Here is a 26,056-nt window from a genome sequence, read left to right on the forward strand (position 1 = left end):
CAACTCTCCTGGAGAGCTACTGTGTATTATAGCTCCTGCCTTGCTCTAACAAAGCTTGATATAGCTAATCTAGGTCTTGAGGAGCAGCTATTTGATAGAATCTCAGTATCCAGTAGGTCTGCAGGAAGAGGGTAGGCCAGTGGTGGGTGAAGCCACAACTCTGAAATCAGACTTCCAATGGAGTCGGACTTCAGAGCATACTAATGAGAAGCCCTGCTTCAGTGACGGCACACTGATAAACAGCTCTGAACCCGTCTGAAATCCCTTGGATGTGACGCCCCTCTGTTTCATCTCTGAACTACCTCTACTCTAGCCTTCCTCCTGATGCTGACTGCTCAAGCCATTAATGTACTACCCTGCCTGCCATAATCGTCCATTAACTATTTGTTTTTGGAAGAAGAAAAAAAGTGGTTGTTGCTTAAAGTGCTTTGAGATTGTAATGAAAAGCACAAAGTTTAATGTACTATTAATCACTCGCCCTCTTAATCTCTTTTCTTCCTCCATCCCTCCTCCCAGTCACATTCAGGGCTGTGTCGCGCTGTGCTCTGTAGATTCAGCAGAAATCTCCCCCGGGACAGAGCAATTGCCTTAGCACTTCGAAAATAAACCCTGGCTCCAAACAATATCATTGTGGAGCTCAACATTTCTTACAGACGCCTGCCCTCATCTACACAGTAAGCAATTCAAAGCGAGCTCTCTGACTAGTCAGAGATTGAGAGAGTATGGTTGTATGAGTCACTGGCTTTCGACATTGTGCTTTATTGTTTTCTAAACAAGAGCCAGAGAGAAAGTAAAGTGAGCACCGTTAAGGCATAATGCACCATTGACATTCTGATATTAGTTTCTTTGAGCTACAGCACAGATTACAGAAAATCTCACAATATAATGTAGGCAGAGAATAAACACAGAAAGAGAGAGAGGGGTAGACAGAAAGAGAGAGGGGTAGACAGAAAGAGAGAGGGGTAGACAGAAAGAGGGGTAGAAAGATGTTTCCCACTGTCAAGCCATAAGGACATTGACTTACGATCCAGTCCATTGACGTAGTGGATGGAGACCTCACAGTGTCCCCACACGGCACTGACGATAGGGTACAGCCTCCTGCCCTTTAACCCTCTGAAGGCCACGCCCAGGTACTGGCCGTCCACCATGAAGCTGAGCGAGCCCTCGTCCATGTCCAGCACCACCAGCAGGGCATCCGGCAGAACAAACGACTCGTCTGCCTCCAGGAAACACGGGTATGTTGGTGCCGAAGTGGAGGCCAGCCGGTTCTTACTGTCGTGGTAGAGTCTGTTCCGGCCCAAGTCCCAACCCCACGACTCACAGTCAGAACCCACCAGGGCTGTGTAACCCACAGAGTGTAGAAGAGAGTCAGCCGTGCCCACCCCTACGACAGCGTGTGTTCCTCGTTGTCTCGCCGGCCAGTGGATCCGCCAGACATGGAGCCCCCGTGTGTAGCCCACCTGGCCGCGGATGCAGTCGGTGCTCTGGGCCACCGGGTGGCGGTGGAAGGTCAGCTTGTCGTCCTCCTTGACAAAGACGTTGAGCGAGCGGTCCTCTGGGTTCCAGGCATGGTGGAGCTGCAGGTCAGAGGTCGCAGGGGGCATGTCCAAAAGTAGGTCAAGACGAGGAGGCCGGCAGAAGTCTGGACCCCGCAGCTCACGGCGGACAGGCCGATATGAGGGCTCGCCCCGTGCGTCAACCGACTTGATGCTGCCCGAGATCTTCTGACCCATCGCTGGAGAGGGATGGAGGGATAGAGGGAGATGGGGGTGGAGGGCGGAGCGAGGGTGGTATGGGACTTCTCACCGTTACCTCATGGGCGCTGTGGCCAGAAGGGCAGTCGTCCCTGGCTGAGAGCCGCTCTCACAGAGACACTCAGTCCACTGTCAGAGGAACCTCGCTCCTACAGGAGACACACAGAAGAAAACATTAGTTGACTTTATCATGACATATTCTCACTTTCCCAAACTCCTGTTACACACAGCAGCAATGGCAAGATAACACAATGAAAGCCCTTTTCCTTACATATCGAAATTCAACTCAGACAGGCTAATGCAGCAGGCTTCCTTCCCCCAGAATAAAAACAGTCAAAAGAGCAGAGAAAGGGGGAGGAGAGGAAGCACAAGAGAAAGAAAGCGATGTATCAGTCTGAAAGCCTCAGGCTGCTCTGTAGTTCCTAACAGCTCTCTAGAAGAAGAGGGGGGGAACATCTGAGCAACATAAAGGGAGGATGAACTCTTCTCTTCTACGGACTCACTCAAAGACGTTACCAGCCTCACACGCCAAGGGCACCACCCCTACAGACACTGCGTGTGCATGTGTCAAACACATGAACTTTCACAAACTATGCACCAAACGAGACTGCACACCCCCAGAAATGTAGCTGCTCAGTTTTAACCACACATTCACCAGATACTGAACAGAGAGGACCATACATTGTATAACGAAACACGACAAACACAATGAAAAGGCCTGTGTGTGTGTTCTTAAAAAGGAAGGATATTCAGACAGAACGCTCAGACAGAACATTACTCTGGGTGATTCAGATTTTATGAGGGCCCTTTCAGAAGGAGTGGAGACTAAACAAGACCAAAAAGATTTGAGAAATCATTCCACAACAAAGATTTCAAAACAGTCAGTTACAGTGACCGATTTTACATGATTATCTCTGGCACAGTCATCCTGACACTACATTTCCCATAAATCCACTGACACCCCTGTTACCAAGCCCTGTGCCCAGCTGTTCCAAAAACACTCCCTCCCTGTTTGAGGAACAAGACCTACTCTGCTTCCAGAGAACAGAGAGAGAACCCTTAACTGTCACCCTGCACATCCCTGTGAGAGCAGAGCTGCTGCGGGGACACAATGGAGGGAGTAGGTCACACTCTGAACCCAAACACCAAGGGGAGAGACAGAGGTGGTGAGGCAGAGGTGGCTAGCCAGCTCCAGATTTAAACCACATAACAAACACTGACAAACTATTGTCTGTGTGAAGTAGGACGTACGTGCCTGTGTGTGTTCCAGACCTCATTTACATTGTGCAAGTTCTACACAAATAAAAGCTACACATCTAAGATTTACTGACCTCCTGATGCCATTTGTGCTGGAATGAAGGGTGCTATTTATCACAATGTAATGAGGCCCACTGACTTATTGATCACAGCGCTGCGCCATCAGACACAGTCACTCTGCCTCTGTGTATGAAACAGACAGACACTTGTTTGCTGACTGAGCTAGCGCATCTTTTGTAATGAGTGGTGTGTCTAGTCTGAGGGAAGGTACTCGTCATCATATGACCCCTACGGGGAAAACACCATAGCAGACAATTAGATGACAAACTAAAGAGGGAAGAGAGGAAAGAGAAATCAAATGGTGCATAATGGACAGAGTGACAACACTCTCCTGCTGACCTCAACTTCATTACCAAGATGTCTGCAGTCACATGTGCCCTCGTGTGTGAAGTCCAATCTCTGTGTGTGCACTCTTGACCCCTTTGGCCAGTGTGAAGGTACGCACACACCCCCCCACCCAAACCATCTGGTGTTTATACTATCCAGGGCCTCTATCGCCTCTTGAATATAGTTGCGGAGGAGACGAAATGTGGGAGAGCGAGGGAGAGATATGACAGGAGATGAGATGAGTGAAAGAGGGATGAGGAGATTGGTGGTAGAGTGAAAGGGAGATGCGAGCCCACAAGGGGAGATGGGTCTAAGGGAGCGCAAACACCGTGACGAATGTCAATCTGTCGTTCATTATTAGTATTTTATTTAACTAGGCAAGTCAGTTAAGAACAAATTCTTATTTACAATGACGTCCTACCCCAGCCAATTGTGTGCCGCCCAACGGGACTCCCAATCATGGTCAGTTGTGATACAGCCTGGAATCAAACCAGGGTTTGTAGTGACACGTCTAGCACTGAGATGCAGTGCCTTAGACCGCTACACCATTTGTTCGGCGCAATGTGTTTCAGGAATCACCCCGCTGGTGGGGGTCAATGCCAAACGTTTTAGTGCGATTCTACATGGTTTGCAAATTATGGCTCACTCGGTTCAGAGGTGCTAAGTACTCTGTCGGCAAACGCTACCGGTGTGTCCGTGCCTTAAGGGAGGAAATATGGAGTGATGAACAGAGGAAAGGGGGTAGATGACGGGTAAAGGAGTGGAATAGGAACATCTCTAGTTATTCTAGCAGACCTCTCTGTTAGTATAGGTTAGAGCAGCTGGCATGTAGGCCACTGCTAGCTGGCTGGCGTTGGTAGTGTTGTTGTCAGCATATCAAAACACAGAGACTGTCCGGACAACACAAGGCCACACAGACTCATACATACCTTGAAGACGCATTATAGCTAGATCAAACGAGTGACAGCAGCTTTGAACCGACACATACACAGAAAACAGACATGAACAGATGTAGTTTTGCACACGCACACCGTCTGAGTTGGAGAGCTTTTAAATTGCAGATTCTCTTATTCCAAGAGAATTTGACATCCTATCCTCCATCTCCCCTTAGTTCTCCTCTCGCTCAGCGACGTGCCATCCCTTATTGCCAAGATAGTGGTGCTTCCCCATTCCTTGTTCCTCCCCACCATCTCATGTGCTTTGTGGAAGAGCAGATGTCCGTCACACAGTCCTAACTCAGTATAAATGGATTCGCATAACATTGTGTTGTGTCACGGGCCATTGGCTGGCTGGGGGATCAATACAACTCTACTGGAGCCCAACCTCTCTAGAAATGACTATTGAGCAGAGGGGAAAACACCAGAGTGATATGTTGCGTATTGGAAGATGAGGGGTTACACTGTTTATTAATGTGAGAGTCCGAGAATAAGTCCATTGATACAAGGTGGGCGGAGTCTGAGCTATTTCAGTGTTCCAGTCCATCTGAGCCAGGACTAGCAGAGAGGTGTGACTGAACTGTTAGGTGATAGGGCAAGCACATCCCTAGTCTTACACACTCAACCTAACAAATATGACTTGCTCTAACAGTAACTTAAATACAACACTGAGGGATTTACTGCGAGACTGAATAATAGTACACTGCCGCAGCGCAAGTATGACAAACCATAGGATACTGTTACAGTGAGAGAGCCACGGTGAAATCCAATACTTTAAGACTTGGAGTATAACATCTTGATAGTGAGTTTGCTTTACAGTTTACTGTTAAAAGCAGAGCACATCGTCTCACAGGACAGAAAAAGACTGACTCAATCACTCTCCAGACTTGTGTAACAGCACATCTTAACAGCTAATGATCTCTCATCCCAACCCTAGAGGAAGTGCCTTCCTCGCTCTCTCTGTGTGCGTGTTAGCCAAACAGCTGTGGAATGATAGAGTACCACAAAGCTCCCTTCATTTGATATTCCCTATACTGAGTGTCTTTAGCACAACGCAGCTTGAACGCAACAGTAACACACGAACGAGACAGAGCAAGAGAGGGAACATGGAGAAAAACAGAGAGAGACTTCTTACCATGCGAAGCGATATCCAAAATCAAGCTGGTCTCAGCATTTAGCTTTCTCACGACTCAAGGCAATGTGTACACAAACACTAGGAGGAGAAAGGGAATCTCAGACTTTTCCTGGATGCCTTGTTCAACTACGGCCAGAATACAGTGGATTGAGAGAGGAAGACAGAGAGAGAGAGAAATAGGATAGAAAAAGAGTATGTCAGTAAGTGACGTCACAACAGGAAAACAGTCTAGCCTCAGTCAGTTCCCAGCTACGACAGGAAAACAGCCGCTGGAAGGAGAGAGGGAGGGGAAGAAAGAGGGAGCGAGCGAGGAAGGGGGCTAAGCACGAGCCCACAAAGTATTTCCCAACGATTACAAAACAATCCTGTCTCGCTTGCTCTGTGCTTCAAGTGGAGTGAGAGAAAAAAAAAGAGCAGGATCGACATGCCACTGACCACGCCGCCTAGAAGAGACATGCCACTGCCCACGCCGCCTAGAAGAGACATGCCACTGCCCACGCCGTCTAGAAGAGACATGCCACTGCCCACGCCGCCTAGAAGAGACATGCCACTGCCCACGCCGCCTAGAAGAGACATGCCACTGACCACGCCGTCTAGAAGAGACATGCCACTGCCCACGCCGCCTAGAAGAGACATGCCACTGCCCACGCCGCCTAGAAGAGACATGCCACTGCCCACGCCGCCTAGAAGAGACATGTCACTGACCACGCCGTCTAGAAGAGACATGCCACTGACCACGCCGCCTAGAAGAGACATGCCACTGCCCACGCCGCCTAGAAGAGACATGCCACTGACCACGCCGTCTAGAAGAGACATGCCACTGACCACGGTGCCTAGAAGAGACATGCCACTGACCACGCCGTCTAGAAGAGACATGCCACTGACCACGCCGCCTAGAAGAGACATGCCACTGACCACGCCGCCTAGAAGAGACATGCCACTGACCACGCCGTCTAGAAGAGACATGCCACTGACCACGGCGCCTAGAAGAGACATGCCACTGACCACGCCGTCTAGAAGAGACATGCCACTGACCACGCCGCCTAGAAGAGACATGCCACTGACCACGCCGTCTAGAAGAGACATGCCACTGACCACGGCGCCTAGAAGAGACATGCCACTGACCACGGCGCCTAGAAGAGACATGCCACTGACCACGCCGCCTAGAAGAGACATGCCACTGACCACGCCGCCTAGAAGAGACATGCCACTGACCACGCCGCCTAGAAGAGACATGCCACTCAGAGCTGAAAGCCTCCCTGGCTGGAATGTACTTCGCTGGTTGCTGCAGAGACAGCCTCATGTGAGTGAGAGCACTGTAGTGTTACTTCAGTAGGAGAGACTGAAGAGGCAAACTGAGGGAGAAAGAGGGAGAGCAGAATGGTGGGAGAGCTGTATCACGTTACTCCTCTCACAGACGTCACCTTCCAAGCATGGAGAGAGCATGAAGACATACTTGTTCATGTTAACATTTCAACCCTCTCCCATCTAACCTTCTCACTGTTCAGCTTTGCAACCATGCCCGCCTCTCCGCTACCCTTCTCAGTGCCTATCCATCCCCTTTCCCTCTCATGTTTCTCCCATGAGAGACAAGAAAGCCTTCCCACCATCTCTACACCCACACACTTTAGAGAGTGGCATTCCTCTCACCATGCCCTTTCCTCAATCTGTCAAGCTGTAGAGAGCAGAGTCAAGTCTATACCCCACACAGATTCTACAACCACCAGCTAATAAATTGAAATGCATACTGTATAAAAACCCCAATGCAGATTCTGCGTATGAGTACATGAAGATGTGTCGGTTTCATTGCTTTGTTTTCACATGGGCTCCTGTTTAGTGACCGCATCGCTACGTGAGGAGTCCCGAGGCCAGCACAGAGCACAGGCTGGAAACCCTTTCAACCCCGCTGCGTGTGTCTACATTCCAGTCCATTTCAACACACAATGTTGACAAAATACAGTCAACCATGTATGAGTCAGTCAACTAGCTAGTAACAACAGTTGTCTCACAACTGTCAAAACACAGCACCAAACAGAGAAGGGAGCATTGATCATTAACATGAAGAGCGAGGGTGGACAAGGTGGGGAGATGAGAGAAAGAGATGGCTAAAGACGAGGAAGGCAGTGTGGGGGAGATGAGAGAAAGAGATGGCTAAAGACGAGGAAGGCAGTGTGGGGGAGAGGGGGACAAGGTGGGGAGATGAGAGAAAGAGATGGCTAAAGACGAGGAAGGCAGTGTGGGGGAGAGGGGGACAAGGTGGGGAGATGAGAGAAAGAGATGGCTAAAGACGAGGAAGGCAGTGTGGGGGAGAGGGGGACAAGGTGGGGAGATGAGAGAAAGAGATGGCTAAAGACGAGGAAGGCAGTGTGGGGGAGAGGGGGACAAGGTGGGGAGATGAGAGAAAGAGATGGCTAAAGACGAGGAAGGCAGTGTGGGGGAGAGGGGGACAAGGTGGGGAGATGAGAAAGAGATGGCTAAAGACGAGGAAGGCTGGGTGGATGAGAGGGGGACAAGGTGGAGAGATGAGGGAAAGAGATGGCTCAAGACGAGGAAGGCTGGGTGGATGAGAGGGGGACAAGGTGGAGAGATGAGGGAAAGAGATGGCTCAAGACGAGGAAGGCAGGGTGGGGGAGAGGAAGACAAGGTGGATAGATGAGGGAAAGCAGTCAAAGAGCAACAGAACACGTTTTGCAGAGGAAGAGGAATGGTAGTACCATTATGAAGCTTGCAGGACGCTAGCTATAAAATAGTAACACGTCATCACAAACAGCTATCTTGACAGATTGGTGCTACTTTTATCTCTTAAAACAGACCCACACAGTGAATATGAATCACTTCACAGCAAAGATCAAAAGGGAGTTGCCAGCCAGGGTTGGTCAATGAGGCCATTAGTCCAAATGACTTCCCATCTCATATACAAAAGGAGACTGAAGAGCACAATAGCACCCCTTTACCCACTGCTTCTGTAATCCAGCTCCTCCAGATATGCACCCAGCTGAGAGCAGAATGGACAGTTCCCTATAGAGCTGGATCACAGAAGATCAGACAGGCATCATACACTAGCACTGCTCTGGGGGTCAGTAGATGCATTGCCACAAGTTGGATCCAGATAGTGAAGTATTTGAAACCTGGCCCCAGTACAGACATAAAGCCGTTTGTTCCAAGTCCTGTCAGACTTTGCAGGAGCTGTTTTACTGGAAGCTCAAGGTGTATTCTAGAGGCGTAATCCACTTGGGTCGAGTACACACACCCAGGTGCTATTAAACACGAGGTCAGTCAAGTTGAAAGGTCAGCAGGTGTCTCCTCTTTCACAACTCCTCGTCTATTCCTTCTCATACTCTTCCTTTGTAAACTCAAAATCCCTGTGCTACAATTCAGCTGCCTGCCTTGCCAGAGCCACACATCCATCCCATTAGCCAACAGTTATGCAAATTAATGGATAGATTACAGATAATGACTTGTCATCACACAATAGCACTGTACTGGCAACAAAGCAGCCCAGAAAAACAGGTTTGAGTAGCGCCTGGGAACAGACTGTGGCAGGTTGATGCTACACATGGGTAGAACTAGTGCACGAGACGAGAACCTCCTATACAATTTATAAAGGGCTTGGGGTACATGGACAAATAATGCTCTAGAATGAAATCCACAATGGGGGGGACGTGGGTTATCAACGTAGTCTAGCACTCACTGTATATTGTCTTTGTGGTACTAGTATCATACAGTTGGTTAAAACCCAAGGCATTCTCTCCAGGTCCACAGAACATTTCAGCTGTTTGGGCTGAGCCCTGTTCAAATATTAATAGGTACCCAGGTTAAAGGCTCTGGTTACCTGGGCGAGCAGATAGGTAAGCCCAAACTGGTCTGATCAGGTTCCCCACCCTGCCCCATGGGTAACAGAAACGGGAACAATCTCATTGGTGGCTCCATCAACAGGAATGAACAATCAAAAGCACTCCGAGCCAATTGGCTTCATGTCCAACATATTTTATTAGTATCTCTGAATAAAACGACAGCACCTCATCTCTGCACTTTTGTTGCGTCAGGAAGGTCAAATGGCGCAGCGGTCTAAAGGCACTGCATCGCTAGAGGCGTCACTACAGACCCTGGTTCGATACCAACCTGTATCACAACCAACCGTGATTTGGAGTCCCATGTGGTTGCGCACAATTGGCCCAGCATCGTCCAGGGTAGGCTGTTATTGTAAATAAGAATGTTCTTAACTGACTTGCCTAGTTTAATTTTAAAAAATAAAATAAAAATCCACTCGTTTTGTGCACATTTTACACTTTGAATGGGTCTGAAATGCAGTCAAATGAACAATAAAGGAATTGGGTACATCAACTGTGAGGAGCAAATGATTAGTAGCCGAGTTATGCTGGCTGTGGCTGTGCTCACTTGTTAATCCATCCGAGAGCTGGCATCCACAGCAAACCACCACATCACCAAGTCCTAAAATAACAGGTCAATCCCTTGACAGTGGTTCTCCCTACTTCCTGAGGAAAAACAGAAGGGAGCCAATGAGGCAGCAGGTAGAATCAGGACAGAACATAGACAGTGTCTGGAAACATTACTTGCGGTCCTCACCTCTTAAAAGTGGATTGGAGGAGAGGATCCAATGAGACAACCAGTAGAAGACAGGACACGGGCCTAGACAGTGACGTGGGATAAGGCAGGAGGAGCCTTGGGAGGTGAAAGATAAGGACACTAAAATGTAAGGTACTACACTTGGGTGTAACGCTATTAAGAGTCAAACAGTGACCTAGTAAACCTGAGGGTAAGGGACTTCACTAACCTGGATGTGCAGTACACTTGGCTACTTTTATAGGCCTCTGCACTAGACACTTCCTCAGACCAGATCATAGGACTGAATCCTCTAACCACTACATAACCAGTCTGCTGTAGGCGGAAGATAATCTGTACCAAGTGAGAATAGCTCAATACCAATGAACCAAGTCATTAAGTCAGAAAGAGCGAGATATGGAGAGAGAAACCGTATTCATGAGGCGTCGCAATCTTCATGTTTTTTCTCACCAATTTCGTGATATCCAAATTGGTAGATACAGTCTCGCCCCATCGCTTCAAATCCTGTACGGACTATGGAGGCTAAGGTCGAGAGCCATGCGTCCTCCGAAACACGACACTGCCAAGTCGCACTGCTCGCTTAACCCAGAAGCCAGCCGCACCAATGCGTCGGACAAAACACCATACACCTTGCGACCGTGTCAGCATGCATGCGCACGGCCCGCCACAGGTGTCGCTAGAGCGCGATGGCACAAGGACATCCCGGCTGGCCAAAACCTCCCCTAACCTGGACGGATTGTGCGTCACCTCATGGGTCTCCCGGTCGAGGCTGGCTGCGACACAGCCTGGGATCGAACCCGGATCTGTAGTGACGCCTCAAGCACTTCCTTAGACTGCTGCGGCACTTGGGAGGCCTGCAATCTCAATGTTCATCAAATGTTCAGGCGACTCCTCTTCAAACGTTAACCAGGTGTGTAGTGCCTCAACGCCTGTCGTTTGCTGGCTAAATTGATGAAATGACTCCGTCGATATAGTACATTTCTCAGCCTCAGGCAAACAGGCCTCTAATCACAATGTGACTACAAGGTCTCTCGTGTACAGAATAATTCCCAGCCTCCACACACAGACACACACTTCTCCAGACAACAAACCTATCCTCACGGTGCCCCTGCTGCTTCCACCTTCCAGCAAAATAGACCCAAACACACACTTAACAAATCCAAAACACCAAACCAGCAGTAACTTCCATCCTCAACCACGTGATGAACCACTGGAGACTAGACTACCCAGCCAAGACTACATCCATCAGCTGTGTAGGGTGCTGCAGCCTCCGGTTTCACTTAGGTGGAAACCTGGTTCTAATTGGGAGTTTATCCACCTGCTGAGTCTCCAGATGTTGCTGGGTGGAACTGGGGGCTCTCAGCCACTTGATGAGACTAGAGGGGATGAGAGATGTCAGCCCTGATTAATACATCACGCCTTTCTCATTACAGCTACTTTCACCTCTCCCACAATCTCCCCGCTCACTCTCCCTCAGTCTCCAGCGGTCAGCAGCAATTAAGCAAAATGAGGATAGGAGAGCAGGCCGTTTGGTAGCTAAGTCGCTAAATAAAAACTTAAGTTAAAGCAGTGGATGCAGGATGTGATATCTATTGGCTGCTGCTGTGAAGCTGCATTTTCATAGACTATAAAAAATAAGATTGTATGAGCAGAGTCTTGTTAACAGTTACACAGCTGAATAGAAACAGCATCCTTTTCACTACACAAAAAAGGTAGTGCGTTTTGTTCAGAAGAGTTCCAGGTATGCCAGTGTGCTCCAAGAGAAAGTGGTGTGGTTCTCACATTCATGTGGAGATTAATCCAAAGGATACTCTACATCAAATGAACAGGAAAAAGGACTGAAGAAAAAAATAACAATTCAACCTTTTAGGAATCTTAATCTGAGATCAATGTAGCATACATGCAAATGTTTCCATAGCAGGACAGACTATAGTGCATAAGGGATATATCGAGGGCACTTTGCATCATACGGAAAACCTGGGGGGGGGGGGGTGGAGAAGTTGGACATGCTGGGCAGATCAGTGCCCTTCCCTCAGGCCCAAAGTCCAGGATCATCATGACTGATCTACTGATTAAAGGGGACATCTCTCCCAGCTCACCAGGCCCACAGGCAAAAAGAAACAGATGTGAGAGATGGGCAGCAGGTTGGAACAGCTAGAGTTGAGACTCTTATTGCTCTTCCTTTACAATTGACCACCCGTTTCCTCCCCCTCATTCACCCACTGAATCTTCTTCAGTAAGGGTCTTTATTATTCCACTGTGCCCCCCCCCCCCCCCGCCTTATACACAGGTCGAGGTTACCCTGACTCTAGCACTTAAATCGATAACCACTCTTTATGTGGACAGACCGGTATGAGAGTTGAATGGGCATTGAAAAGATAATTCCACTAAGGTCACAGCAAAACAAACTGAAAAAAAGGTCAGATTCCTCCTTGTTTGTTTGGGGTTTCTCTCAACACTAAAACAAGTCATTATCTTTAGGTAAGTCCCTAAATGACTGGCACACACACACAAAAAAGCAGGTATGTACTACATCAAGACAATGATGATTTGGCTTGTGCTGCATCAAGCTCATATGTGCCCACTGGGTTAAAATCAGAGAAAACTGTGGGAAGCTGCTTTGATTTGACTGCAGATCAGGTCCCATCCATTGGTGTAGGCTGTTTTATCTCCCAAATAAGCAGTCTTCCTGCTACAGTATCAACAAGCAGGGCTGCCACATTAATCGCATAACTGACAATTATGGCCAATAACCATGAACTTTTTCAAGTAGATATACTATTTCCAAGTAGATATAGTTCACCCAATAGCAGTTCCGTACCGGCAAAACTTCTGCTCTGGTGATTACAGAGAACATTACATCATCATAAAAAGCACAGTGACTCTCAGCAAGCCTATTGCAGTAAACAAAAAACTTCAGGTAAATAACTGAAGAACGTTTTTTTTACGTGAAGCAGGTGAAGTTGGTAATAATTTATTGTATTCATTAAGTTGTAGCGTTTTGATGTACTCCAATAAAACATTTTCTTTTAAATGACAACTGTGGCCATTTTGCATGACAATTAATAGTTACCCAACATTTCTAAATCATCACAACCCTAACCAACAGCATGTAATGGCACGGTATGACAGACCTCACCTTGCCACCTTCTGTCTTCTCCAATTCTAGAAAAGACAATCATAGCAGCACTGAGGCTGCTTCAATTTAGCTCACATGCACTTGGGAATGCAATTTATAGGACGTGGTGGTGGTGGAGGAAAACCCTATGGTACAATTGAGTGTTTTGCAGGTCAGGGGGAGAGAGGCTGGAAGAGTGAGTACCGTTTTCAATGATTTGACATTTCTATGTCAGTTGGAAGACAGGGGCGAGCCATTTATCAGTGTGAGCCACTGGGGAGACCTCTATCTCCCTTCAACCCTGTGCTCTTTCTTAATCTCTCCACAAAACACTCAGGGTGCGTTTCTCCCCCAGACTGTACTTGACTTGTATGCAAGTGCCGGGCTGAATAGCGTCGTAGGCACAAACATTAAATGGTGAAACAAAATTAAAATCTGCATGTCTTGCCAATGCAGCATGGAGATGAATCACCCTGGGAGCATCTCATACACCGCTCCCTCCTTCCCCACCACCCCCATGAGAGAGACAGTAAATTAGCTCCCAAAATACCCAGCTGGCCCGCCAGACACGACAGCATGAGCCTACAGACAGAGGGACTCTATAAGAACACAATCCTGAAACATGGGGCTCTGTTCCAACCACTACTGGTCCACCCTGGCAGAGAGCACATTACAGGCCCATCACTGATAACAGGAATAATTAAAGTAATGAAATACTGAGAGATTGTTATTAAAATGAGAAATCAGACATTTGAAGCCCTGAGCCTCCGAGAACCCTCGAGACCGAGAACTAGAGCAAGGATGCACGTTCAGTAAACCTTCACTAAACTCCACCTGTTGTCAGTAATTAAACTCATTTGGAGCAGTCAGTTAATTGTACTCCACAAAGCCTTGGCGACTGGTAATGATGCATGTGAATTCATTTTCATCAAACAAAGCACAGGCAAACGGTGTGCATTCGGAAAGTATTCAGACATTGACTTTGTCGAAATTTTTACGCTACAGCCTTATTCAAAAAAACAAATAGTTTTTCTCCCTCATCTAGCTAGCTACACACAATACCCCATAATGATTTGCAAAAACAGGTTCAGACAAATGTAGTAAAAAATTAACTGAAATATCACTTTTACATACTTATTCAGACCCTTTACTCTATACTTTCTTGAAGCACCTTTGGCAGCGATTACAGCCTTGATCCTTAAGCTTCACACACCTGTATTTTGGGAGTTTCTGCCGTTCTTCTCTGTAGATCCTCTTAAACTCCGTCAGGTTGGATGGGGAGCGTTGCTTCACAGCCATTTTCTGGTCTCTCCAAAGATGTTTGATTGGGGTTCAAGTCCGGGCTCCGACTGGGCCACTAAAGGACATTCAGAGACGTGTCCCGAAGCCACTCCTGTGTTGTCTTGGCTGTGTGCTTAGGGTCGTTGTCCTGTTGGAAGGTGAACATTCACCATAGTCCGATGTCTTGAACACACTGAAGCAGGTTTTCGTCAAGGATCTCTGTACTTTGTTCCGTTCATCTTTCTCTCAAATCCTGACTAGTCTCCCAGTCCCTGCCGCTGAAAAACATCCCCACAGCATGATTTTGCCATCACCACGCTTCACCGTAGGGATGGTGCCAGGTTTCCGCCAGACTAGAGGTCGACTGATTAATCGGAATGGCCGATTAATTAGTGCCGATTTCAAGTTTTCATAACAATCGGAAATCGGTAATTTTGGACGCCGATTTTGCCTTCTTTTTTTTCACCTTTATTTAACTAGGCAAGTCAGTTAAAACCTCTTGAAGCTAGGGGGCAGTATTTTTATGTTTGGAAAAATAACATTCCCAAAGTAAACTGCCTATTTCTCAGGCCCAGATGCTAGAATATGCATATAATTGACAGATTAGCATAGAAAACTCTAAAGTTTCCAAAACTGTCAAAATATTGTCTGTGAGTATAAGATAACTGTTTTTGCAGGCGAAAACGTGAGGAAATCCAACCAGGAAGTGCCTCTTGAAAAATCCCTGTTCCATTGCCTGCCTTTCCTCCATTTAACTTCTCTAGGATAGGGGGCAGCATTTTCACATTTGATGAAAAGCATACCCAAATTCAACTGCCAGCTACTCATCCCCAGAAGATATGCATATTATTAGTAGATTTGGATAGAAAACACTGAAGTTTCTAAAACTGTTTGAATCATGTCTGTGAGTATAACAGAATTTATTTAGCAGGCGAAACCCCGAGGACAAAACATTCAGATTTCTTTTTTTGTTTTGAGGTCACTCCTTTCAATGGATTTTCATTGGGAATCCAGATTTCTAATTGACCTTCTTGCAGTTCCTACCGCTTCCACTGGATGTCAGTCTTGAGAAATTGGTTGAGGGTTTTTCCTTTGTGTAATGAAGTAGCCCTGTTCAGAACGAGAGTCGAGTGAAGTGTACTTTTTATTAGAGGCGCGTAACCAGATAGCATGCTACAGTTTGTTTTAATCCTGTATTGAACACAGATCATCCAGTCTTCAATTTTATTGATTATTTACGTAAAAAAATACCTAAAGTTGTATTACAAAAGTAGTTTGAAATGTTTTGGCAAAGTTTACAGGTAACTTGAGATATTTTGTAGTCACGTTTCACAAGTTGGAACCGGTGTTTTTCTGGATCAAACGCGCCAAATAAATTGACATTTTGGATATATATCGACGGAACTAATCAAACAAAAGGACCATTTGTGATGTTTATAGGACATATTGGAGTGCCAACAACAGAAGCTCGTCAAAGGTAAGGCATGAATTATATTCTTATTTCTGCGTTTCGTGTCGCGCCTGCAGGGTTGAAATATGCTTCTTTGTTTACAATGTTGCTATCCTCAGAAAATAGCATCGTTTGCTTTCGCCGAAAAGCCTATTTGAATTCTGACATGTTGGCTGGATTCACAACCAGTGTCGCTTTAATTTGGTATCTGTCATGTGTGATTTAATGAAAGTTTGATTTTTAAAGTATTTTATTTGAATTTGGCGCGCTGCATTTTCTCTGGCTTTTGGCCAAGTGAGACAGTAGCGTCCCGCCTAAACTCAGATTTTTGGATATAAATATGAACTTTACCGAACAAAACATACATGTATTGTGTAACATGAAGTCCTATGAGTGTCATCTGATGATCAAAGGTTAGTGATTAATTTACATTTACATTACATTTAAGTCATTTAGCAGACGCTCTTATCCAGAGCGACTTACAAATTGGTGCATTCACCTTATGATATCCAGTGGAACAACCACTTTACAATAGTGCATCTAACTCTTTTAAGGGTTAGATGCACTCTGCTTTTTGTTACTCCTCTCTTTGGCTGGAAAAATGGCTGTGTTTTTCTGTGGCTATGTACTGACCTAACATAATCGCAAGGTGTGCTTTCGCGGTAAATCCTTTTTGAAATCAGACACTTTGGTTGGATTAACGAGAAGTTTATCTTTAAAATGGTGTATAATACTTGTATGTTTGAGGAATATTAATTATGAGATTTGTTTTGAATTTGGCGCCCTGCAATTTCACTGGCTGTTGGTTAGGTGGGACGCTACCGTCCCACATATCCCAGAGAAGTTAAAGGGATATCAACCAGATTCCTTTTCCAATGGCTTCCACAGGGTGTGAACAGTCTTTAGACATAGTTTCAAGCTCGACATTTTCTTTATCTCTTGTATTGAATAGTTTACCGTCCGGTTGAAATATTATCGATTATTTATGTTAAAAACAACCTGATGATTGATTATAAAACAACGTTTGACATGTTTCTACGAACTTTACGGATACTATTTGGAATTTGTGTCTGCCCTTCATGACCTGCACGAGCCTGTGGATTACTGAACATAACGCGCCAACCAAATGGAGGTTTTTGGATATAAAAATAAATCTTTATCGAACAAAAGGAACATTTGTGTAACTGGGAGTCTCGTGAGTGCAAACATCCGAAGATCAAAGATTGTGACCAATCTACATTGCTGACAATTTGCCAGAATTTTACGTAATTATGACATTGTGCAATGTAACAGGAATATTTAGACTGATGATGCCACCCGTTAGATAAAATACGGAACGGTTCCGTATTTCACTGAAAGAATAAATGTTTTGTTTTCGAGATGATAGTTTCCGGATTCGACCATATTAATGACCTAAGACTCGTATTTCTGTGTGTTATGTTACAACTAAGTCTATGATTTGATAGAGCAGTCTGACTGAGCGATGGTGGGCACCAGCAGGCTCGTAAGCATTCATTCAAACAGCACTCTCCTGCGTTTTGCCAGCAGCTCTGCTGTTTATGAATTCAAGCCTATCAACTCCCGAGATTAGGCTGGTGTGACCGATGTGAAATGGCTAGCAAGTTAGCGGGGTGCGCGCTAATAGCGTTTCAAACGTCACTCGCTCTGAGAGAGAAATAGTCCTATAATTCCTATAATAACTACAACCTAAAACTTCTTACCTGGGAATATTGAAGACTCATGTTAAAAGGAACCACCAGTGGGCCTCCCGGGTGGCGCAGTGGTCTAGAGCACTGCATCGCAGTGCTATGCTGCGCCACCAGAGTCTGGGTTCGCGCCCAGGCTCTGTCGCAGCCGGCCGCGACCGGGAGGTCCGTGGGGCGACGCACAATTGGCTTAGCGTCGTCCGGGTTAGGGAGGGTTTGGCCGGTAGGGATATCCTTGTCTCATCGCGCTCCAGCGGCTCCTGTGGCGGGCCGGGCGCAGTGCGCGCTAACCGAGGGGGGCGGGTGCACGGTGTTTCCTCCGACACATTGGTGCGCCTGGCTTCCGGGTTGGAGGCGCGCTGTGTTAAGAAGCAGTGCGGCTTGGTTGGGTTGTGCTTCGGAGGACGCATGACTTTCGACCTTCGTCTCTCCCGAGCCCGTACGGGAGTTGTAGCGATGAGACAAGATAGTAATTACTAGCGATTGGATACCACGAAAAATTGGGGAGAAAAGGGGATAATTTTTAAAAAATTAAATAAAATAAATTTAAAAAAGGAACCACCAGCTTTCATATGTTCTCATGTTCTGAGCAAGGAACTTAAACGTTAGCTTTATTAGATGGCACATATTGCACTTTTACTTTCTTCTCCAACACTTTGTTTTTGCATTATATAAATCAAATTGAACATGTTCCATTATTTATTTGAGGCTAAATTGATTTTATTGACGTATTATATTAAGTTAAAATAAGTGTTTATTCAGTATTGTTGTAATTGTCATAAAAAAATTAAAATGTATGTAATAAAGTCGGCCGATTAATCGGTATCGGCTTTTTTTGTCCTCCAATAATCGGTATCGGCATTGAAAAGTCATAATCGGTCGACCTCTAGTCCAAACCCGGTCTGTCACACTGACAACCAATTAATAGCTTGTTAGTGTGGGTCATAACACACTGACCACCTTATAATAAAAAATGAAATCCCCTTTCCTGAAGGCAAAACTACATAGGACTCTGTAGTATTTTGTGATCACACTATGTATACACTGTGAGCATTCATTTGACATCAGGCACCAAGTTAGCAGTAAAAAAAAAAATGGCAGGTCACTTTAGCAGTTAAATTGGCTCACACAAGTTATTAACTTGTGTAGCAGCAGGCACAGTGTATTTTTAGTTATATAATGTATGGGTCACTCAGCTTGGCCCTTTGACAGCCTCCCTAATTAAAAATGTAAAACAAAACCTTTCGTGACAAATATCCTTTCAGTTTTGCACATCTTTGATCCTGCCCCCTGGCTTATTCTGCGTCACTGAGCTTGTCAAACACCCCCCAGGGAGCGATGAACCCCCCAGGAGAGATGACCCCGTTTGGGACGGACAGACAGCCATCACTCATCTATTCTCAACCCAGTCTGGAGAGCTGGGTGATGTGGACAGGGATGTGATGACCTCTACTCATAACAGGGCCCTGCCGTGATAGCGTCACACACACGCACTGCACTGTATGCATCAACAGGCAAAACATGCAAACACCGACCTCAAGGATAAAACATTTACAGTATATATGGTCTGTCACTGCAAGAAGCACAACGAGGCCAGAGCAAGCAAAGTGACTTTAAAAATACATGCCAGTTGCCAACAAAATAATAGGGAAAATTGTACAGAAGAAAGAATTGCATGGACAGGAACAACTGCTGAGAACAAAAGATACATTAGATTGTGCAGCGTGGCAGGACGTACAAACCCGGAGCTGGTGTGTTAGAGGAACAGTAGGCCCTGTGTAGAGCACATCACTGAACGCACAAGACAATTCTAGTATTCATGTTGCAACTGCGCAACTAACAACCGCTTACACAGAGAACACTGGTGAACCCGGAAAGAGGGATATACCTAGTCAGTTGTCCAACTGAATGTATTCAACTGAAATGAGTCTTCTGCATTTAACCCAACACCTCAGAATCAGAGAGGTGCGGGGGGCTGCCATAGTCGACATCCACGTCTTCGTATTTTGGTTAAACTATCCCCAATTCAATGGAATTGCAACCCTCTGCATGCACAGTGCATTCTTACATCACATGTGCGGCTGATTCTCAAGATCTTGCACCCTAATGAGATGCTACTGAGCCCACACTACTATACTGTCTGAGCCAAGGACTACATGCTTTCTGGTTTTGATTACAATACTGGGTGGGGTGAATATATTTTATATGATATACATGATTTTTTGTTTACTAATAAATAGTACCCTACAGAAAAGTGTGTTTAAATCATTTCTAACTTGTTAACAATTTCTGCTAAATAGTTTTTGCTACCATGTAGGTTTTCGCTTGCTTGAGCTTGCTAAGTGAGGTGTGTTAATTCACCCGTTTCCATTCATTTTAAACATGTATCTTACAAAGGAGTTGTTTAATCTAACTGCTTAACTATTTATCTGTTGATGGAATTGTATTTTATTTTTTGTATAATTTTTTTGTAATCTTTACAGGAAAATGCCACGGGCACTATCTGATAGCATTTCACTGCAGCTAATGTAGAAGGAACAGCTGTGTACATTTGCAAATACTGTGCCAAATCATATGTGAAGAATGCAACAAAGATGCAGAATCACCTGGCCAAGTGCATAAAGTTCCCTCAGCGCTCATAACAAGCAACCTCTGACAAAAGTCCCTCTACTTCAATTTGAGGTGAAAATTATGACTCAGGCACCTTATCGATAGCAACAGCTCATGGTCCGCCTGGAATTATAATTTTTTGTGACTCAATGGAGGACCGTAGTCAGAAATGCTGATGAATGTCTTGCTCGAGCTGTGTATGCAACTGGTTCACCTCTAATGCTCACAGGCAATGTGTATTGGAAGAGATTTCTGAATGTTCTTCATCCAGCATACACCAACCAAACATGTTTATCTACTCATTTGCTGGATGCAGAGTTAAACATAGTTCAAGTTAAGATCAAGCAAATCATAGAGAAAGCAGACTATTGCAGTCATCTCTGATGGGTGGTCAAATGTTCGTGGGCAAGGAATAATTAACTACATGAAAAATTGGTGGCCATCCGGGGCAAATTTGAGGCTTTTGTAGCCTGACAACGAGCCATCCTGAACAAGGTTGGAAAGTGACAGTAAAGATGAGGCCTCAGAGTCTGATGTTCAAGAGGTGGACATTGAGGAGGTCCATGGAGAAGACATGGAAGCCTGAAGGGAAGACAACCAAAGCTTTAGTTTCTAGACTATCATTTTACAGATGTTTGTTGAAATCGTTTTTGGGAGATGAATGATCCATCACAATATTCCCTTTCATTGTTCAGTGAAATCATCCCATGTGAAGAGTCAACTCATTTTAAAGTTCAATTCATAACTAAATAGTTTTATTTCTATTGGAAGAATTTAATAATTTGCAATTAAGTCTACTTATGATAAGGTAAAATGTTTATGTTTCTGTCTCCATATGATATGGTAAATATATCCAATGCAATAAACACCTACATTGAAATGGTATTAATATTAATTTGCATATATTCCCGTTAAATCCCACAGAAAGTTTCCACCTCTGAAGATTCCCCAAAATGTGCAACCCTAGTGTTGACTCTTAGACTCATTCAGGTACAAAGAATAACATTTTCCAGCTCTGCATTACTAGTCTCGGCTGGCCGGTGATTGACTGAACACTGAAGGACTTGTGTATTGTTCAGCGTACGCCGGTGCTAAGGGGGACTTTGGGAAGTAGTGTTTAGTCACTGTCGTGTTCTGGTCAACAAGACTCACTGTGCAGGGACCACTGTCATGTCAAACCTGCTGGGAAGGCCTAGACTGAGTCTACTGCTGCCTAGCAAGCATAGCCTAACAGGAGAAGCAACAACCGTCGTGTCCCGTGCCGTCGCGCCCAGCCGCCGTCTCCATCTGGAAAGCTACTGGATGTGCAGGATTTTGGTCAGCTTATCAAGGTCCTGTTGAGCAGCTGATCTTTTACAAAGTCATGTGTTCATGCAGGGCTGGAACCCCCAGTAGCTCTCCTGGAACCCCCAGTAGCTCTCCTGGAACCCCCAGTAGCTCTCCTGAAACCCCCAGTAGCTCTCCTGGAACCCCCAGTAGCTCTCCTGGAACCCCCAGTAGCTCTCCTGGAACCCCCAGTAGCTCTCCTGGAACCCCCAGTAGCTCTCCTGGAACCCCCAGTAGCTCTCCTGAAACCCCCAGTAGCTCTCCTGAAACCCCCAGTAGCTCTCCTGGAACCCCCAGTAGCTCTCCTGGAACCCCCAGTAGCTCTCCTGGAACCCCCAGTAGCTCTCCTGGAACCCCCAGTAGCTCTCCTGGAACCCCCAGTAGCTCTCCTGAAACCCCCAGTAGCTCTCCTGAAACCCCCAGTAGCTCTCCTGGAACCCCCAGTAGCTCTCCTGGAACCCCCAGTAGCTCTCCTGGAACCCCCAGTAGCTCTCCTGGAACCCCCAGTAGCTCTCCTGGAACCCCCAGTAGCTCTCCTGGAACCCCCAGTAGCTCTCCTGGAACCCCCAGTAGCTCTCCTGGAACCCCCAGTAGCTCTCCTGGAACCCCCAGTAGCTCTCCTGAAACCCCCAGTAGCTCTCCTGGAACCCCCAGTAGCTCTCCTGGAACCCCCAGTAGCTCTCCTGGAACCCCCAGTAGCTCTCCTGGAACCCCCAGTAGCTCTCCTGAAACCCCCAGTAGCTCTCCTGAAACCCCCAGTAGCTCTCCTGGAACCCCCAGTAGCTCTCCTGGAACCCCCAGTAGCTCTCCTGGAACCCCCAGTAGCTCTCCTGGAACCCCCAGTAGCTCTCCTGGAACCCCCAGTAGCTCTCCTGGAACCCCCAGTAGCTCTCCTGGAACCCCCAGTAGCTCTCCTGGAACCCCCAGTAGCTCTCCTGGAACCCCCAGTAGCTCTCCTGGAACCCCCAGTAGCTCTCCTGGAATCTCCTGGCAAGAGGACAAGCGTTAATGTCAAGTCCTGCTGTTCCATTAGGCTGAGATGAGAAGGGGGAAGTGATGCGTGACTGACTATTCTGAGCAGGTCAGTCAGGGTGAGAATTCTCTTTGTGTGCCCGTCTGTGGATAGCAGCCCAGAGACACTGCCCTGTGTCTGACCCAGGCAACGGGTACAACGCTTTGCATGCCAGATAGAACAGACTGTAAAACAGATGAGAAAAAGCAGCAGATGGGATGAGGTCTCACTAACATACTGGAAGGAATACTTCCTGGTGCGTGATTTAGTGACATGACACAGCGATCTCTCGACCTATAAGACTACGGTGAACCTGACCATCCGCTGAACTAAACTGAAAGACCAACTTGGTGGGAAAACCCAATTAATGCCATACATGATTATTAGAACATTACAAAACTCCCATCCTTCCAGATACATGTCACTGGGGACTAGGGCTTGATCTGAACAGCATGTGACTGAAAGAAAACAGCTGTTTTGTTTGGGGGCAGTGCTTTGTGTTAGAGTTGGCTGAACCCAAGTGGTCCTTCATGCTACTCTATTTCTCTGTAATGCAAATATGTAACGCGTTGATCTATCACTTAGACACACGAGGACAATCACACATATTTCTCAGAAACTGCCCAGGGCTCCCGCTCACTATCAATTGCTACCATCGTTCCCAAACTCAACCATTACTATTATCTTTTAGGCAGCTACTCGTGATAAAGGTTAGAAGTGCCTGTCTCAAACTATAATTGATAAAAATCAAAAACTGACTTGAGGGAAATTGCAACCAGTCATTTTAAATAATTCTCTCACTGATCAATTTGATCCCCAGTCTTACTCCCATGTCTCGCCACCCTCTCCCTCATCTCTCCCCCTTGGTACATTTCCCTGTATCCTGCTCCCCATTTTAGTCAAACTGTGCTTTCCTGCTCTCCTCTCCTTTAGTTCAGACTCATGCAAAACCATATCAGTGGTCTTTTGCATGCCCCGTCTGGTCTCATCTGATTTAGGGGGAACAGAGGTAAACATTCTGTACATCAAGATTACCATCAAAAGAGCCTGCCGACTGACTAATACACTAACACACAGTTATCTGGATACAAATGGGAGTAATATATTTGTATTAAGGCTCATTTTAGAATATCCAAGACCAGAAAGATGTGTAATGCATATCGATTGTCATTCTACTCGTCACAAAAATAATATCAGCAAAAAAAAAAAAGTTCTCACTTTCAACTACGTTTATTTTCAGCAAACTTGTGTAAATATTTGTATGAACATAAGATTCAACAACTGAGACAAACTGAACAAGTTGCACAGACATGTGACTATCAGCAATTTAATAATGTGCCCCTGAACAAATGGGGGATCAAAATCAAAAGTAACAGTCAGTATCTGGTGGCCACCAGCTGCATTAAGTAGTTCAGTGCATCTCCTCCTCATGAACTGCACCAGATTTGCCTGTTCTTGCTGTGAGATGTTACCCCACTCTTCCACCAAGGCACCTGAGCAAGTTCTCAGACTGGGGCGAAGGTTCACCTTCCAACAGGACAACGATCCTAAGCACACAGCCAAGACAATGCAGGAGTGGCTTCGTCACAAGTCTCTGAATGTCCTTGAATGGCTCAGCCAGAGCCTGGACTTGAACCCAATCAAACATCTCTGGAGAGACCTGAAAATAGCTGTGCAGCGACACTCCCCTTTCAATCGGAGAGCTTGAGAGGATCTGCAGAGAAGAATGGGAGAAACTCCTCAAATACAGGTGTGCCAAGCTTGTAGCGTCATACCCAAGACACGATGCTGTAATCGCTGCCAAAGGTGCTTCAACAAAGTACTGAGTAAAGGGTCTGAATACTTATGTAAATGTGTTTTATGCAAATGTTTTTCTAAAAAGCTGTTTTTGCTTTGTCATTATGGGGTAGTGTGTGTAGATTGATGACAAAAAAAATGTAATACATTATAGAATAAGGCTGTAACGTAACAAAATGTATACTTTCCGAAAGCACTGCTTAATTGAGTTAATTATGCAACTTTAATTGTGATACAAACATTGAGCTATAGGTTTGGATGTTTAATACATTACAAGGCTGCATGGTGGGACTAATGATGAATTGAAAAAAAGTCACATGAAAGGCATGAGCTCTGATTTGTTTCTTGTTCAAGCTGCACATGCTTCATTCACAATTTCACAAGCACTTGATAATATTGTCACCAGGCCTTAAATTTCCCGGTGGCATCCCCCTCGTGAGGCCATAATGCACCCTAAAAAATCCATGCCGTTTGCGGCCAAAGTGGCCGTTGTGCCCTTGGGCTGAATAAAATGATACTTTGTCAGCCAAAAAGAGTAGGCCTAACAAACAGCAAAAGCACTAGCCTATGTCACTACTATCCCCTATAGTACAAAAGTTGACCTATTCTATTGGTCAACTTGTCCTTCTGTGAAAATTATTTTGCTCAAACTTGAAACTATGTATGCCAGTTAGGCTCTACAGCATCTATAAAGCTGATTAATGTGCTTAATTTTGAGAAGTTACTTGGCCACTAGTTGTGACAAACCTTATCAAAACATATAGGCCTATGGGCGAGGCTACATGAGGTGTGCGACCATGATTTGAAAAAGTTGCAACAAATAAAGACATGAGCCGTTTGTCTTACTGGACAAGGCTAATAATCATAGCAAAGTTTGTGGTCATACGCACATCCTTAAATACATAGGTGCTGGGCTAATAAAGAATACTAGCATAGAACAAGGCCCGCAAACTGTTAAAGCTCCCAATTCACTGCTTTATTGACAACGTTTCGATGCGAAACGGATCTACGTCCGATCAAAAAAGACCTGACGAACATCCGTTTCGGATCAAAACGTTGTCAATAAAGCGGTGAATTGGGAGCTAACCGTGTGCAGGCCTTCTTGTTCTATACTAGGCTAATATTGTCACCCATCGGACTATTCTTAATTAAATGTCTTTAAATATACAAAAGAATGTGTGAAATTTGTTTTGATTTCAAATAGACCATTATCATGGAACAGGGGCATGTAGGCTATACTCCTGTTGTAAAGCTTAGCAATGTGCTTAATATTAGAAAAGTTGATAGATAAAAAGTAGGCCTAGCCTATAGAAAGCTGATGGGATCCTCTTTTTAATAGAGGCCATCAAAACCTTTAATGCAATTGCATAGGCTGTCATGAAGAGTGATTGGATTTTCAATAACATTTGCATTGATGTCAGAGTAATTAGAGGAACAATAGAGTGCTGAGTACCAGGCAGTTAGCAAGTTTGGTAGGATACTAATGACCATCAGCAGCATCAGAGCTTGGAGAAGCCTAATTACCGTGACTAAACGGTCACATGGAATTTGACTGCCGTCATGACTCGACCGCCAGAGTGGTGGTAATATGGTCACTGTAACAGCCCTAAACACAAGTGACATGAGGAAGAGTAGACTAACTACAGTACAAAAGTGGCTATGGAAAAGCAAATGACCTTTGATCGAGTCACACACCTACTAAAA

General features: G+C 45.7%; 2 protein-coding genes across 4 annotated transcripts in view; both read right to left on the reverse strand.

Moving 5' to 3' along the window:
- The window catches only part of LOC139549428 (SPRY domain-containing SOCS box protein 4-like), a 45,419-nt gene that overhangs the window by 14,438 nt on the left and 4,925 nt on the right, over nt 1–26,056 (reverse strand). The window contains exons 2-3 of one of the 3 annotated variants that reach the window (XM_071359921.1): nt 9,867–9,964; nt 1,025–1,903 (exon numbers count right to left, since the gene is read on the reverse strand). In XM_071359921.1, the coding sequence (XP_071216022.1) occupies nt 1,025–1,733 (709 nt within the window). In that variant the 5' untranslated portion in view covers nt 1,734–1,903; nt 9,867–9,964. Of the gene's footprint in view, nt 1–1,024; nt 1,904–5,468; nt 5,713–9,866; nt 9,965–26,056 lie in introns of those variants that run through there. The other 2 variants (XM_071359923.1, XM_071359920.1) reach the window with 2 other exon arrangements.
- LOC139549648 (shematrin-like protein 3) lies at nt 1,814–6,704 on the reverse strand. The gene is made up of 2 exons (XM_071360316.1): nt 5,904–6,704; nt 1,814–1,903 (listed from the first exon to the last, which is right to left on the reverse strand). Exons 1-2 carry the CDS (start codon nt 6,702–6,704, stop codon nt 1,814–1,816), a joined length of 891 nt encoding a protein of 296 aa, XP_071216417.1.

Source organism: Salvelinus alpinus, chromosome 22 (assembly GCF_045679555.1).
Source record: "Salvelinus alpinus chromosome 22, SLU_Salpinus.1, whole genome shotgun sequence".
Taxonomy (NCBI): domain Eukaryota; kingdom Metazoa; phylum Chordata; class Actinopteri; order Salmoniformes; family Salmonidae; genus Salvelinus; species Salvelinus alpinus.

Coding starts and splice junctions, on each gene's coding strand:
- LOC139549648 (XM_071360316.1), bottom strand. CDS start 6,704: ATGTCTCTTCTAGGCGGCGTGGTCAGTGGCATGTCTCTTCTAGGCGGC. Junction 1,904..5,903: donor TGTCTCTTCTAGGCGGCGTG/GTCAGTGGCATG, acceptor TGTCTCCTGTAG/GAGCGAGGTTCCTCTGACAG.